The sequence below is a fragment of the Nothoprocta perdicaria genome, unplaced genomic scaffold (assembly GCF_003342845.1).
Source record: "Nothoprocta perdicaria isolate Ctin4 unplaced genomic scaffold, notPer1 scaffold_72, whole genome shotgun sequence".
NCBI classification, from domain to species: Eukaryota; Metazoa; Chordata; class Aves; order Tinamiformes; family Tinamidae; genus Nothoprocta; species Nothoprocta perdicaria.
The window spans coordinates 10,548-24,703 of NW_020455999.1; the positions used below are offsets into that span (position 1 = coordinate 10,548).

At 50.7% G+C, this 14,156-nt stretch overlaps 1 protein-coding gene across 1 annotated transcript in view; it reads left to right on the top strand.

Annotated features, from left to right (window-relative positions):
- Positions 1-109: 109 nt before the first annotated feature.
- USP48 (ubiquitin specific peptidase 48) overlaps positions 110-14,156 on the top strand; it is a 29,044-nt gene continuing 14,997 nt past the window's right edge. Inside the window, exons 1-11 of the mRNA XM_026051035.1 lie at positions 110-243; positions 947-1,067; positions 1,544-1,694; positions 2,487-2,614; positions 4,162-4,286; positions 4,877-4,985; positions 6,295-6,428; positions 6,680-6,762; positions 7,071-7,250; positions 9,670-9,795; positions 11,868-12,017. Coding sequence (XP_025906820.1) covers positions 110-243; positions 947-1,067; positions 1,544-1,694; positions 2,487-2,614; positions 4,162-4,286; positions 4,877-4,985; positions 6,295-6,428; positions 6,680-6,762; positions 7,071-7,250; positions 9,670-9,795; positions 11,868-12,017 — 1,441 coding nt within the window. The remainder of the gene's footprint in view (positions 244-946; positions 1,068-1,543; positions 1,695-2,486; positions 2,615-4,161; positions 4,287-4,876; positions 4,986-6,294; positions 6,429-6,679; positions 6,763-7,070; positions 7,251-9,669; positions 9,796-11,867; positions 12,018-14,156) is intronic.

The following is a 14,156-nucleotide window of genomic DNA, read 5'->3' on the forward strand; positions in this document are numbered from 1 at the left end:
CGCCGGTGCCCCTTGTCGGCCGGAGGGGCTCGGCGGACCGGGCCGGGCCGCGGGCAGGCCGGAGCAGCCGGGCCCGGGAGCGGAAGCGGAAACGGCGGAGCCGGGGGCGATGGCGCCGCGGCTGCAGCTGGAGAAGGCGGCGTGGCGCTGGACCGAGACGGTGCCGCCCGAGGCGGTGGCGCAGGAGCACATCGAGGCGGCCTACCGCGTCCGCCTGGAGCCCTGCCAGCGCGGCGCGTGCCGGTACCGCCGCGGGAGCGCCCCCGCCCGCCCCCCGGCCCCCGTGTCCCTCCCAGCTCCGTATCCCCCCCAGGACTCCCGTGCTTGCCGCCCCCGGGGTCCCCTATCCTCCCACGGGCCCCATATTGTCCCGCACGCCCCCGGGCCATGTTCTGCCCCCCAGCCCCGCTCCCCACCCTATAGAGCACCCGAGATCGCGTGTTCCTCCCCTCGGCTGCGGGCTGCCCTCTTGGGGCCCCGCAGGGTGTTGGGCACCCCCCGGGCCCCCGTTTGGGGTCTGGGAGAGACCTCCCCCAACGCTCTAACTCCCCAGGTCCCGGCTGTTGGGGGAGGGCGACTTAGGGGGTGCTCCGGGTGCCCCACTGTTTTGGGACCCCCTTTATGCTACCCCCCTATGGGGTGTGTGTGAGCCCCTGTCCCCCAGGGTTGGCGGGACCCCACATCCCCCTCCCTGGCAGGGTCCATCAAGAGGCAGCAGTATCCCCTAATCCCTCCATTTTTTCCACTATAACTCCCTTATCCTCAGCCTCTCCCTGTCCTTTGGGCTCGTGGTGACCCCCTCATCTCCTACTACCCTCCTTGGTGCTTWTGGGCTTGTGGGGACCCCCCCTCTTGCACTTAGGGCCCCTTTTTTTCACACTTCCCACCCTGCTTCCCRCAAGGGACGTTGCTCCCTGCGTGGGTGACAGTTGGGCCGGTTCCGCAGGAGGAACTGCCGGGGGAACCCCAACTGCCTGGTGGGCATCGGGGAGCACGCGTGGCTGGGCGAGATCGACGAGAACACCTTCCACAACATCGACGACCCCAACTGCGAGCGCCGCAAGAAGGTAGCGCCCGGCCCCTCTATCCTGCCTCCCACCCCTAGCCCGCTGCTTCCGGAGCTTCCCGTAGAAAACCCAACCGGAGTCCAAATCTGCTCGCTTCCACCCCACGGGTCGGGAGCTGCGGCTTTGGGCGCGGTCCCGGTGGCGTCTGAGCCTTTCCCTTGCAAGTGGCCTGGGAGAAAACTTCCAGCTTCCAGTTGGCACCCTGTCCCTTCAGCAGGGAAGCGGGAGGTTTGGGTTTTTTTCCAGAAAAGGCACTCGGGTGCCTGGTGTTGTGAGGGTGCCATGGTCACTGCCCGTGTCCAGAGAGCCCAACCAGGGKAGAATCCCTCTAAACGGACCCCCCCTCAACATTAACACCCAGCGGCAGCTCAGGGAGAGGTAACAGAGCGGAAAGGTGACCTGACTGTTGGGTTTCTCTACTTGTTGCTCCGGAGTTGCGAGTTACGTGTGTTGCTCTCTCTCTTTCTTTATGCTAGAACGCGTTCGTGGGCCTGACGAACCTCGGAGCCACGTGCTACGTGAACACCTTCTTGCAGATGTGGTTTCTCAACCTGGAGCTCCGGCAAGCTCTCTACTTGTGCCCCAGCAGCGAGGACGCGGCCGGCGGGGGCATCCCCAAAGACAGAGGTCAGCGAAGGTCACAGCAGCTGCCCATGGCTTTCCCATMTGGAAACATGGGAGCCCTTTGGCTCATTGGGACACCCACGTGGCGGGATAGTGCCCAGCTGCCCCATCTGCGGAGCGCGCTGCTCCCTTTAAGTGCTTGACCTAGCTTTTTTAGGAGCAAGCCACCTAAACTGCTCTTTACGAGAGTTATTTTTAAATCGCCGTGAGTTGATCTGATTGGAAACTTGGTTTAGGGCTTCCTTTCTTTGCCAAGATGTTTAATGATAATAGTGGGACAAGGAAAGCGTGGCTTTTGTCACTATGGAGCTGCAGTTTGTCCCATGGGAGGACAAGTATTTAGGTACTCAGTGGGCAGGAGACTCTAGGTGCCAGCRCAGCAGACCTGCTGGGCTTGGTGAGATATTTTCTTTTTCACTGTATACTGTGTTAATCTTGAGTTAGTGCAGCTGCCTGTTTTCTTCSTAATCCTATTTTTGCTGTATTTTGTGAACGTTGTGCAGCTGTTTGGTTTAAACGTGAAGCTGTTGTCGCGTGCTAGTCAGCGCTTAAACTGTTCTGTAGCAGCTCACACCAGACCGTGTGGGGTGTTTGGCCTGAGCCGTGATCTAGCTGGCACAACCGGAACTGTTTCAGGTGTCGTGGTAGTTAAAAATACCTATTTAAAAAAAAAAATGTTTCTAGTCATTAAGCTTACACGTATAAACAACAAAAAGTGAATTACGTGAATGGTTCTACCTTGAAAGGAGACAACAAAGCTCACTACTAACTTGTGCAAAACTCATTTTGTGCTAGACTACGAGCCTCAGAGCATCTGTGAGCACCTGCAGTACTTATTTGCCTTGCTGCAGAACAGCAAAAGGAGATACATCGATCCCTCCGGGTTCGTGAAGGCACTGGGCCTGGATACGGGTCAGCAGCAGGTACGTTTGAGCTGGCTCCAGACGTGTCCCTCAGGATGCGCCCTCTTTTCTAGCTGCCTTTGCCTAGGGACGAGTCGTTACCTCCCTTAAAGAAGCGTGAAGCTGCTCTTTTCTCTTATCCCGCCGTCTCCAAGTGACCATCTCTTGCTCAGCCTCATTTGTGCGAATACAAAGGGACCAGCAGCGCTCCAGGCCCTTCCTGTCCTGCACGAGCGCAGCTGCAATGGGATGAGGCGTTAGCGAGTGATTAACTTCGGCTCCAAGGGCTGCCCTGATGAAGGTGGTTTGTTGGCTGCTCCTGGAGTGCCGGGGGGCAAGGGGGGAGATGCTTTTTGGCCCCTAATTTGGGGAGGTTGAGGGTGGTCTGGGGGTTTTGAGGCAAGAAGGGCAGAGATGGAGCCTGCAGGGCTGTCACAAAAGCCAAACATGGCCCAGGTAAAAGATGCCTCTCTGTGAGAGGTGTCACTCCCGCCTCCATGGGASGGAGGTGGTCATTAAAGACTGGTGATGTTAAAGGAGAGGAACGTGCTCTGTGGGGGTTGAGCAGCTGTGAGAAGTGGAGAGCAGACCTGCAGGCTTGTGGAAAGGTTGGAGTTTGGAGAGGCAGCGGGTGCAAAGGGTAGGATGAGTGGGAGAGTTTGTGTGAAAAGGAGAGAGCCAAAGGAAAATGAGAGTGGGGAAGACAGCAGAGAAAACTGGGTACTAGGAGAAACAGAGGCCATGAGATGAGTGTGGTGCAGGAGTAGAAAGGTGTTAAAGCCTGGGGCAGCTTCTCTGTTTCTTTGGAGGAATCTGAGGGGGAGAGTGAACTTTGCAGCAAGGATTATGTCCGTGTTGGTGGAGCTATTACTAGCTCCAGTGTGAGCTGGTGGAGCTTGCTGAACATCGTCCCGTCTCCGCTTACCTGCTGTCCTTCTCTGACGTGGTTAAGACCTGGTTCCAAGCAGGAATAGCTTGTGTTCAACACCAAATCTTTGACAAATAGGGATAAAGAGTTGGGACAGAGATACTTGACTCTCCTATTGAACCATACTGTGCTGGAGGAGGATAAATACTCCGTGAATTATTTCTATGGGCTGGATAAGGAGGTTCTGAACCTGTTGTCCTCAGTGCTATAGTCAAATGAGGGAGAGAAACTTTTGGTGCTGCTGTTCCTGGGCAGCAGAAGCAGGTGCCGATCTGCAGGGTGGAGTCACAAAGGGATTTATGTGGTTAACAAGCTKCTGGGGACTTTTGTTTTGTTTTGTTTTCCCTCCTCCTCAGGATCCTGCAAATAGCAGGGCAGAAGTCAAACCACCCTGAGCTATTGGCCAGGAGCCAGCTTAACTCATGCTGCAGTCTCACGCTGGGGGCCTCGTGCTCCTTTTAGGCAAATTCCTCTTTTCTTTAGTTCTCCCAACCAGCCTTTTTCTATTCAGCACACGAAGAAGAAGTTTTTGTGGGGCCTGTGCGTAGGACTCCGGGTAATTTGCAGTAAATTAGCACCGAGGCTGTGATTGCGCCTTGCACTGCAGTGTTTTGTTAACAAACTTGCCTTTCTGTTCTAGGATGCCCAAGAGTTTTCAAAGTTGTTCATGTCCCTGCTAGAAGATACTTTATCCAAACAAAAAAATCCAGATGTTCGAAACATAGTGCAAAAGCAGTTCTGTGGAGAATATGCATATGTCACAGTGTAAGTATTTGGTCTTTGGGAAGAACCTTTGTGTAAATATTTAAACATCTGGGAAGAATTTGAGCAGAGAGGATTCCTTGTAACAGCTGTAGAAGGCAGGTAAATTTCTGAAATGTTGTGTGACAAATGGGGAGGCTTCCTGGTGCTTTGTTTAGCTTTTGGCTTTTCATAAAAATCCAATTCTCTGCGTATTTTGCTGCAGTTTGCCAGATGCTTTTAGTCTATTAATAAAAATTTACAGATAAAAATCTCAGTGAATTAATGGAATATAAAGTCCTAGAGGCAGAAGTTACAATACTTGGATGTCGTGGTACCCATTTCACCCTGGGCTCAGAGCTTTGAATTTCTCCAGGAAAAGTTATAAAATGTTATATGTGAGTGGCAAACAGGCACTTSTATTTATCCTGGTCAGTGTTGTTATCCTATTTACACCATGCTGTGGAGTGATTGTGGCACAGAGGCATATTAGGTCTGACTTAAGCCTTTTCCTCCTGGTTTTATAGCTCAAGTGTTAATTTATTGGCAAGTGGGGAGTTGGGAAACATTAACTACTGAACTGATCTCGTGCATTTTTTTTTCTTTCCTTCCAGCTGCAACCAGTGTGGCAGGGAATCCAAACTCGTGTCCAAATTTTATGAGCTGGAGTTAAATATCCAAGGACACAAGCAGCTGACAGACTGCATTACGGAATTTCTTAAGGTAAAAGTTCTTTTTTTTTTTAAGTTTTGCTATTCTTAATAATGCTAGCAAGGTGCTTTCAAATGCTTTCTTCTAGTAACAGCTTTGGAGGTTGATATAGCAAGCTGGGCAGCTGAGATCACATTTTCTCAGTGGGGTGAAGCCAAAAATGTTTTGCTGTGGACCCAGCAAACAGGGAGAGAGTCATGTACTTGCAAAGGGAACAAGCAAGGGGTGACTCTACCCAGTGTGTAATGTGTGGGCGTGTTACACCTTTTAAAAAACACTTTGGGAGTCATGTGTTTAATAACTGTGTTTTCCCAGCAAAGCTGATATGATGGAAATGCATACGAAAACTCCCTGCATGTTTTGTCAGAGAGAGCACTGGAAGGAGGGTGKTTTTTCCCTGTTTTCTGTATTTGTGCTTGACTACAGAGCAGCAGGAGATTTTCCCTTCTTTAAAATGTGTTCTTAAAAGGAATACTAGCAAGATTCCAGAATGACTTGTGGAATAGCTCTTAATTCAACTTGAAAGATTGCCTACCGCTTAAATGGCTGGTGTGTAAAAAGTTCCAGGTATGGATTCAAATAGATTTATTTATGGCAGAACTGACCTGCCGTGTAGCTCTGTAGCTGAGGTGCAGCCTGGCTAGTTGGCAGGGTCTTTGCTCAGCACATGGTTTGCTCTGCTCACCGAAGGTCTGCTGAGAAAGAAACACGTGCACTGAGGAGCAGCCGCCTGCACAGGCGCCAGGGCTTCTGCCCTGCTGCAGCAAACTGCGAGTTTGTCTSGGCTTCCTTTAAATGAAGCAGCTGGTGAGCTTTGTTAGGGTCGCTGGAGCTCTCCTCTTGCCTGTTTATGGTATCAGCTCTAYTAAGACATAGCCCAGTGATGTTTGCTTGGCTGAGCTTAGGGGAATTGGAGTTTCCAGGCTAAAAYGTGGGCTTTACATTAATTTGCTCCCTGAGATCTCATTAAAGGGAGATTTTTATATAGCCTTTGTGATAGAAGCCAACTTTATAAACTGCAGCCAGGTGGAGAACAAACCCGATGGCTCTGTAAGCTGCCTGAGCACTGGTGATAGGGCTTACTTTGGTCTAAAAGGCTGAGGTTTTTTCCCTTAAACTGAGAGGAGCCTGTCTTACGCTGTAAAGGGTATTTATTAACTCAAAGTTGCACAGTTTTAGCTTGAAGAATATTTTGGAAAGCAGCTCAGTAGAGGCTTAAACAGTTAAAATATATTCAGTGCTGTTAAATCTCCACCTAGCAAATGGTTGACTGTTGAGTGGGAATTTGTTCTCAAGACCTTTCTTTTTGTCTCCTGGTCAGGAAGAAAAATTAGAGGGGGACAACCGTTACTTTTGCGAGACCTGTCAAAGCAAGCAGAACGCCACGAGGAAGATCAGGCTGCTCAGTCTTCCGTGTACGCTCAACCTGCAGCTGATGCGCTTTGTGTTTGACAGGTGAGCTTTTCCATGGCCACACATACTCTCTGTGGAAGCAGGAGCATGTTGGATTGCTTGGAAACTCCATGGGAAGACCTCTGCTTTACGCTTTCCCTATTGACTTTAGATCTTGAGAATTGCAGCATGCTTGCTTGGCTTTTCTTGCATTGCTCRGTGGGTTTCGGGGAAGGTGTTTTGAGATGTGAACCATTATTATTGTCYCCTGGTGCCTGTAGCTTGCTGAAGTTTGATCACTTGTTCTCACTCAGGCAAACTGGCCATAAGAAGAAGTTGAACACCTACATTGGCTTCTCGGAGCTGCTGGACATGGAACCTTTCATGGAACAAAAAAGTGAGTTGTGCACTATGTGCTCRCTTGTGGTGCCTGCCTGGCTTATGATGGGGTCTTGTCTGAATCCCCTTTTTGATTGAGAAGAATCTCAAGAGTGGTTTGATGCTGCATTTCACCCCTCAAAATGGCAAGTACTGCGACACTTAACGTGTTGTGGAAGGTAGGAGCTGTGAACAAAGCTGTGCAAAGGTTTTGGAGAGATGAGTTCCCAGGCGGTCGTCGCTTGCTGCCTTGCGAAAGCATCAAGCAGTAGGAAAGATGTGTTCTGCTTTGCCCAGGGGGCTAAATAATTGCTGATTTCCTTTCAGATGGTGTCTACGTGTATGAACTTAGTGCAGTCCTCATACACAGAGGTGTGAGCGCGTACTCCGGGCACTACATCGCCCACGTGAAGGATCCGCAGACGGGCGAGTGGTACAAGTTTAACGATGAAGACATAGAAAAGATGGAGGGGAAGAAATTGCAATTGGGGATTGAGGAAGATCTAGGTAAAACCTTTAAGTTGTGAGTGCCCTTTTAAAATAACTCTTTTTCACCAAAAAACACGGAGGCTGAGTACATGGAGGACCGGATGCGCTTAAAAACAAACTGCTCCTACATGTGATTTCACCTCCTAAAGCAACACATGAAACTCTGCAGTTCTGTAATTGCAGCCAGGTTTTCTTCACTCCAGCTCTATTTGAGTGTTTATGATCCTCATGATCATTTCCTCTTCTAGTTTTCCTTTTGCTTTGCCTCCTGGCAGATAACACGCTGATAACCCAGGCAGCAGTTGCCTATCAGAGTAATGCAGGCAAGTTGCTGCTTCCTTGGCCAGTATGCAAAATGAGGCCTTAGGAATAGATAACGAAGTTGCTTTCAGTTTCCTTGAAGTGGTATGTTTTTATTTCCACTGAAATGTCTCCCCTTWAACTTTTTAGGAGGCAGTAGAAACATCTTGATTAAAAACCCTGATCGAAAGCATATATTGGAGGTCAAAACTGCCTTTTTACATTGTGTTTTTGCTTTTACTTTTCTGCTGATTTGCCTTGTGCCCCATCCTGCTGCTCCAGATAACCCTGCCTGTCTCTTACCTGAGCAGCTTGGGTCTTGATTTCCCTGTACTTGCTGGAGAGCTGAGGCTGCAGCAAGTGTTGCTGGTTTCTCGGGCTGCAGTCAATATACAGGAGCTGTCTGCTTTTAAACTGACAACTTAAATGTCTGGATTTGCAGTTTGCCTGTCTGTACAGAATGCTTCGCAGTATCAGGAAACGGGGAACCTAATGCCAGAAACTTTGCTTAAAATAAAATTAAGCCCTTCCCAGAAACTTTACTCCACCAGGACACACATGCTTTGCTCTGTCTCCAACAACAATAGTTGGCTTTCCCCAAATGTTGACTTTCTAGCATCTGTAAGTAATGCAGCTTAGAGCAAAGGCAGATATATCAGTTCCCTGAGTTTATTTTGAAATCTGGCCAGCCTGAGCGTGCCCCTAAGTGAACATGGGTGCTAGCTGCCTCTCCTGCTTGCTTCCCTGCACGTATCTGCGTGATGCTAGTTAATTTTCAGCTAATTTACTCATAAACTTGTACATTTTGTCACAACCTGCATAAACGTAGGCTCCCACCAGAGCAACARCATTGTCCTGCTAATGCATGACCACTACTAACTTGCAGCTAAATTGTGAAGCTGGCCAGACATCTAGTGGTGTAAGACGGAAAAATAGTCTGAATGGGCCTGAAAGGAAATAAAGGCTTCTCAGCCTTTCTTTTTAGTTTCTGGAGTTAGCCAGGGTACAAATTAAGGGGCAAATAAAATACAGTGCCCTTAATCTGGTGCAGGCTTGTGCTTTAGCACGAGTATTCTCCCTGAAATACAAAACTGTTTTAAGAGTGTTAAGTAAAGTGCCTGTAGGTTGGAAGCCTTAATATATAAAGTGCTAAGCAAAATACTGAAGTTGTAAARTTATTTGCCTCTTCTGAGCAAACCTGGAGTTTGAGAGAGTTTCGTTGCAAATGCAGGCAGCAATGTGAGAAACTCGGTAGCATGAAGCAGGCGGCTGCTGTGGGSAAAGTCCTGAAGTCTGGGCATGCAGATGGGAACAATTTTTAAATACCTGGAGAAACTGAAAATAAAAATCTATCCAGGAAATCTCATGTACTGTGTGGTGGGGGATGTACATGAGTGTTATTTTCTGGAATTTAAATACCAAAAAAACCCACTTTTTTTCTTCCATCTCTTGTTTATTAAGTATTTGAGCAACAGAGGCTCGTCCCTTTTAAAAAGAAGAAAATAAAGGATTGTTTGGTTTTTGAAGCTGCAGCTGTAGATAAGCATTCTGGTCAGGTTTCTTTCTTTGCCTGGCAGTCTGTCTGGAAACGGCAGCCCTTTCCCACAATGTATGTATTATATGGCCACATTCTTCATGCTGGTGGAAGCCCACGTTGGGATCGGATGCTCTGGAGTGGCCATTCCCATGGCTTTCAGTTCCCAAAGGTTTTATTGCCTGATAGACTGGTGCATATTTTTCACTTAGGCAGTCATGTGTAAATGCAGTTTTCCCCTTCCTGAGGACTTGACTCTGTTCTTTAGTGTCAAGACACCAACACTAATGAGGCCAGGAGGCAGAGGGAAGAAAGGATGTCTTTGCAAAGGCTACTTTTGCCTAGGCTTGRAGTAGAAAGGCGCTCTCGGAGGGCAGTTCAGAGCAGGATCCCARCGTGGTGCCCCTGAATTGCCCCAGCAAACACTGGTGGGATTTGGGTCCTGCGTGGCTGGCGTTTGCCCGGGGCCGAGCTCCCACAGCGCGGGGCTGTGCAGAGCGAGGCACAGCAGCGAGAGGGAAGCTAGATGGCAAGCTTGGCCCGTCCAAGGCGAGCCACTCAGTAGACTTGTGTGTTTATTCCTCTTTGCCTTCCGTACCGCAGCGGAGCCTTCCAAATCGCAGACTCGCAAACCCAAGTGCGGGAAGGGGACGCACTGCTCGCGCAACGCCTACATGCTGGTGTACAGGCTGCAAACCCGCGAGAAGGCGCCCGCGGTCGAAGTGCCAGGTAAGGAAGCCTGGGCTCTTGGCCTCTCCACGTGTTCCTGGGATGCACTGGCCAGCCGAGAACCGGCTGCAAACGACCGGAGTCCCTGGAGCTGCTGCAGAGTGACACGGTGTCGGACACTGGGTCCTCTGCACTGTAGCCCCCTGGGCTTTCCCAGCACTTAAATAACATTAACCTGGCTAATACCAACCCTGTGCCCCTTGCCATCTTACCAAAGAGATGAGGTGGGAAGGGGTTAGGAGGAGATTATCCCGCAGGCAGCAACGTCTGCAGAATATCCCGCTGCCGGCATTGAGCGCGGCTGAAATAACAGAATTCACAGCCAGGTTCCCCCTCCGGTACCTGAAGGCGAAGGAGAAGAGCGTGGTTAAATGTCATGAGCAGTGCATGTACTGTACAGCATGTGAATAATCCTGACAGATGTCATGTTTCTTTTACAAGTACTTAATCTTTGCCATCCTGAGAATAAATGGCAGAGCAAGAGGAGGATGCAAGCCCTTACAAGAGCATTGTGCTTGCGCATTCGTTTCTTGCCTTCGACTGACTGGGGGTGGTTGAAATCCCTGTAGGTTTGGCCTGTGGATTTAACGATGCTTAGCGTTTGCATGCTACTTGATTAGAAACATTAATTAGGCCTTAGCTAGTAGGGATGGAGGTGTGTTCCACCCTCCGCCCTTCCTTGGAGAGTAAGAGCCACGGAGGTTTTGCTTTCCCTTTTGCGGGAAGCCTTTTGTCAGCACTGGGTTTAGGTTATCGGGAAGAGGAGGATAACGGCAGTGGTAATTGCAGAGCTCCCTCCTAATCCCAGCGCCAAACCTTCTGCAGCCCCCCCTGCCTCCTGAGCCCGCTCTGGAGCGAGCAGCCCTGGGAACGGCACCGATTCCAGCCTCGGGGCTGTATTTCCCTGGCGCTCTCCCCTTGCCCGCCTCCTACCCCTGTGCCCCAAACAATACTCGGCCGAGCTCTCCGCCCAGCTCCGAATTCCTGAGCAGCCCTGCCTTCCGTCGCCTTTGTTTCACATGGCTGYGGGCCAGGGACTCGGGGCGAAGGGCGGGCGCTGGGAAGGGGCCGGCTCCCCGGGACAGGGCGAGCTCTGGGTCCCCAGCCCTCGACATGAGGGTGAACGGGGCGGGCTGATCTCAGGTTTTAGTGCGTTCTCCCAAGAGAGTCGCTGTGCTCTGTGGCTGCCTAGGAGTTAACCTTTCTGAAATATTTTAGCTCTTCAAAMTGTTGTTGCATCGGGAAAAGCTCCAGATAAGCAGCAGGCTCCCGCTCCGTTATACTGTCCCTGCGAGGGAAGTACTGTATCTTTTTTTTTTTTTCTTTATTTCCCCTGCTAAAGTTTATTTCCGCTGGTGACAGCAAAAATTGCTGTCCCACTCACCTTCCCGTCGCCTTGAGGCTCTGCCCTGCCTTATCTCTGGTCTCACGAGGCTGTTTTGCCCTCACCTCTGGGACAGCACACGCCACGCGCCCCTGGGGATGCTCTTTGTGGCCAGAGTGGCCGCATCCAGAGGCCGTTTCCGTCCTCAGCGTGAGGGATATTTTGGCATCGGTGCCGAGGAGCTGCTGGCAGGAGGCAGAGAAATGGCTGGAGTGACGAGGGGGAGGAGGCTGCACCCCGACTGGCAGCCTCTCCATTGCATTTAGTTGCCCGTGTTGGCACAAGCACCACCACAAATAAGAGAAGCAGCATCCAGGCCATCCACAGCCATAACTGTGAGGGGAAATGTTGACAGAATCACAGAATAGTTGAGGTTGGGAGGGACCTCTAGAGATCATCCAGTCCAACCCCCCTGCTCCAGCAGGGACACCCAGAGCAGGGGGCACAGGGTGGCATCCAGGYGGGTTYTGAAGACYTCCAGAGAAGGAGACTCCACARCCTCCCTGGGCAGCCTGCTCCAGGGCTCTGTCACCCTCACAGTGAAGAAGTTCCTCCTCACATGGAGACGGAACCGCCTGTGGTGCAACTTACACCCATAGCACATTTAGGCTTGCTCGTTACCCCCAGATAGCTGCCCACGGAGGGGAGTTTTCCTCAGAGCGACACCTCTGCCTTTCCTTCCCCGCAGCTTTCCTGCAGGAGCTGGTTGAACGCGACAACTGCAAGTTTGAGGAGTGGTGTAACGAAATGGCGGAGATGCGCAAGCAGAGCGTGGCCCGGGGCAAAATCAAGCACGAAGAGGTGAAGGAGCTCTACAAAAGGTTACCTGCTGAAGCTGGTCTGTAAGATATTCTGGTGGCATTTTCTAGTAGACCTTTGTTAAGATTAGTAATGTTGTGTAACTAATCCGCAGCTCGGTTCTGTGGCCTCAACGCTTCGCCGCAGCCCTCACTGTKGAGAGGAAGGCGCTCGCTGGCTGTTATTGCTCTGTGTACGCTTAGAGTTTGCTTTCTCTTGCTCGTTCATCTGCCTTAACCTATTTTTCTCCTTTTAATTATTTATTTTTGCCTGTTCTAATGGCCCCTGGCATCACTAATTCCCTCTTGCTCCTTCCTTGCCAGTCAGTGTCCTGTGTGATTCCATGCCCCGTAACCACTCGTCTCTTCAGCGCTTAGTAGCATCGAGGCAGAATAACAGGATGGTCTCAGTTCGCCAAGTTTTGGTGATTTTAGTCTAAATGAAAGGACAGGTACCTCCTGTGTGCGAGAACACCTGGCCTCCAGCAGAAAACTGTTTTGTCCCTCCCAGTGCTTCAAAGCTCCATGTCTAAGCTTCGTGCTCCTGAGGAGCAACAGCTTAGCACGGTTAATCCTTCTAATTCCTTGGGTTTCGTCATCTTACTGTGTCTGCGCACTGGGGTTTGATACTTCCCCGCCTTTCTCCCCCCRGTCTCCCTCAAAGCCAATGTGCAGGCGCTTGCTCCACCTCTCCAGGAGACTTGGGAACCAGARCCGAGGTCCTCCCGCTCAATTAATGAAGCTGCCTTTGAGAACAGCGGCGCTTAATTAATGAGTAAAGGGGTGTCACGGCTCATCTTGTGGAGTCCCTGCAAGCCTGAGCGCTGTTAAAATGTCACCTGTAAATCCAGGACGCGGTGGAGGTTTGAATTCTCCATGAGTCACCGTTRGAAAGAAGGAGCACTAAGTGCAGCTCATTGTCTGGGGGTTGTTTTTCCCTTTACCCCAAGCAGGATAGATTTTCCCTTGGCATTTCTAACACGATGAAGGAATGAACCTTAGTGAAGCGTGTTTTAAAGCACAGATGCAGACAGTCCCCAGCTCCTACACCCTGGGTTTTGGGTGCCAGCGCCCGCTGCATGTCCCTGCCATAGGGCCTGGCTGCTCATTCGCGCAGCTGGAGCGGGTGTCCCCGTGGGGCTGCTTTCGGCTTGCTCCCCGAGGAGCTTGGGACTCTCCATGCAGCTGTGCCGACGTCTCCTGCGCCAGGTTTGCACAGCCAGGCGCAGAAGAAGCCTTCCTTTCTGGCGGAGCAGCGCTCAGTGCAAAGCTGCAGCGCGTTSGGGCCGGCGCCGCGGTTCCCTGGGGGTCGCGGCTGCGCGAGCGATGCCGTTGCGCAAGCCGAAGCAGCCGCTGACCATCGCAGAGGTTAGAGCCCAAAGCCCGGCCTCGCAAAACCCCCGTGGCCCTGGGGGTCATGGCAGAGGACAAACTATGCTGCTGGCGCTTCTCTGCGGCCGCTGTGTGCGAGACGCTAATTTCATTTCCTTCTGATAAATGTAACTAATGGCAGATCCTTTTCCTCTCAGCAGCAAAAATGTGTTTAATTTCCTGGCCGGCCTGCTCGTTTCCAGCCGTCTTTTAGAAGCTGTGGTGGTTGCTGGACTTGGTGTGCTAAAAGAAAGCTACTTTGTTCTCACGCTGCTGCTGGGTCTCAGTGTGTAATTACGAGCCTATCTAGGAGCTCAGGCGATTGCCATTAATGGCAAATGGCAAAAGTGCTGAGATGAGCTCCTTTGCTGCAGCTGCGTTTGCATTTAATCCCCAAGCAGCTTCAAAATGTGAAATTTTGCCTTTACGAGCAGACCCGCTTGTTCTTCAGGTTTAAGAATCGGCAATGGGTCTTGGTATCAAGATTGGGGTTTGTGGAGGCTCCGTATGGAGCTCGTTCGCTGCTCRCACAGAGATGCCGACCCGTTTCTGAGCTGCTCCCAAACCTTGGCTTCATGCGAGATTTTTTTCTTTAATCAAGCATGGGAGGCTTTACTGATCCGTTTCGAAAAGGCTCAAAACACTAAGAAATCCAAGTGCGTTACTATTTGCACTGTAAACTCTTAATGTTTCACCCAAATTTGTAGCATCTTTCACCCAAATCTGTAAGAATAGCCCAGAGAAAAACACCTTAAATTTAGGTTTGAGTAATGAGAGGAAAATTGGTCTTATAGCTGATTTTTTCTTTT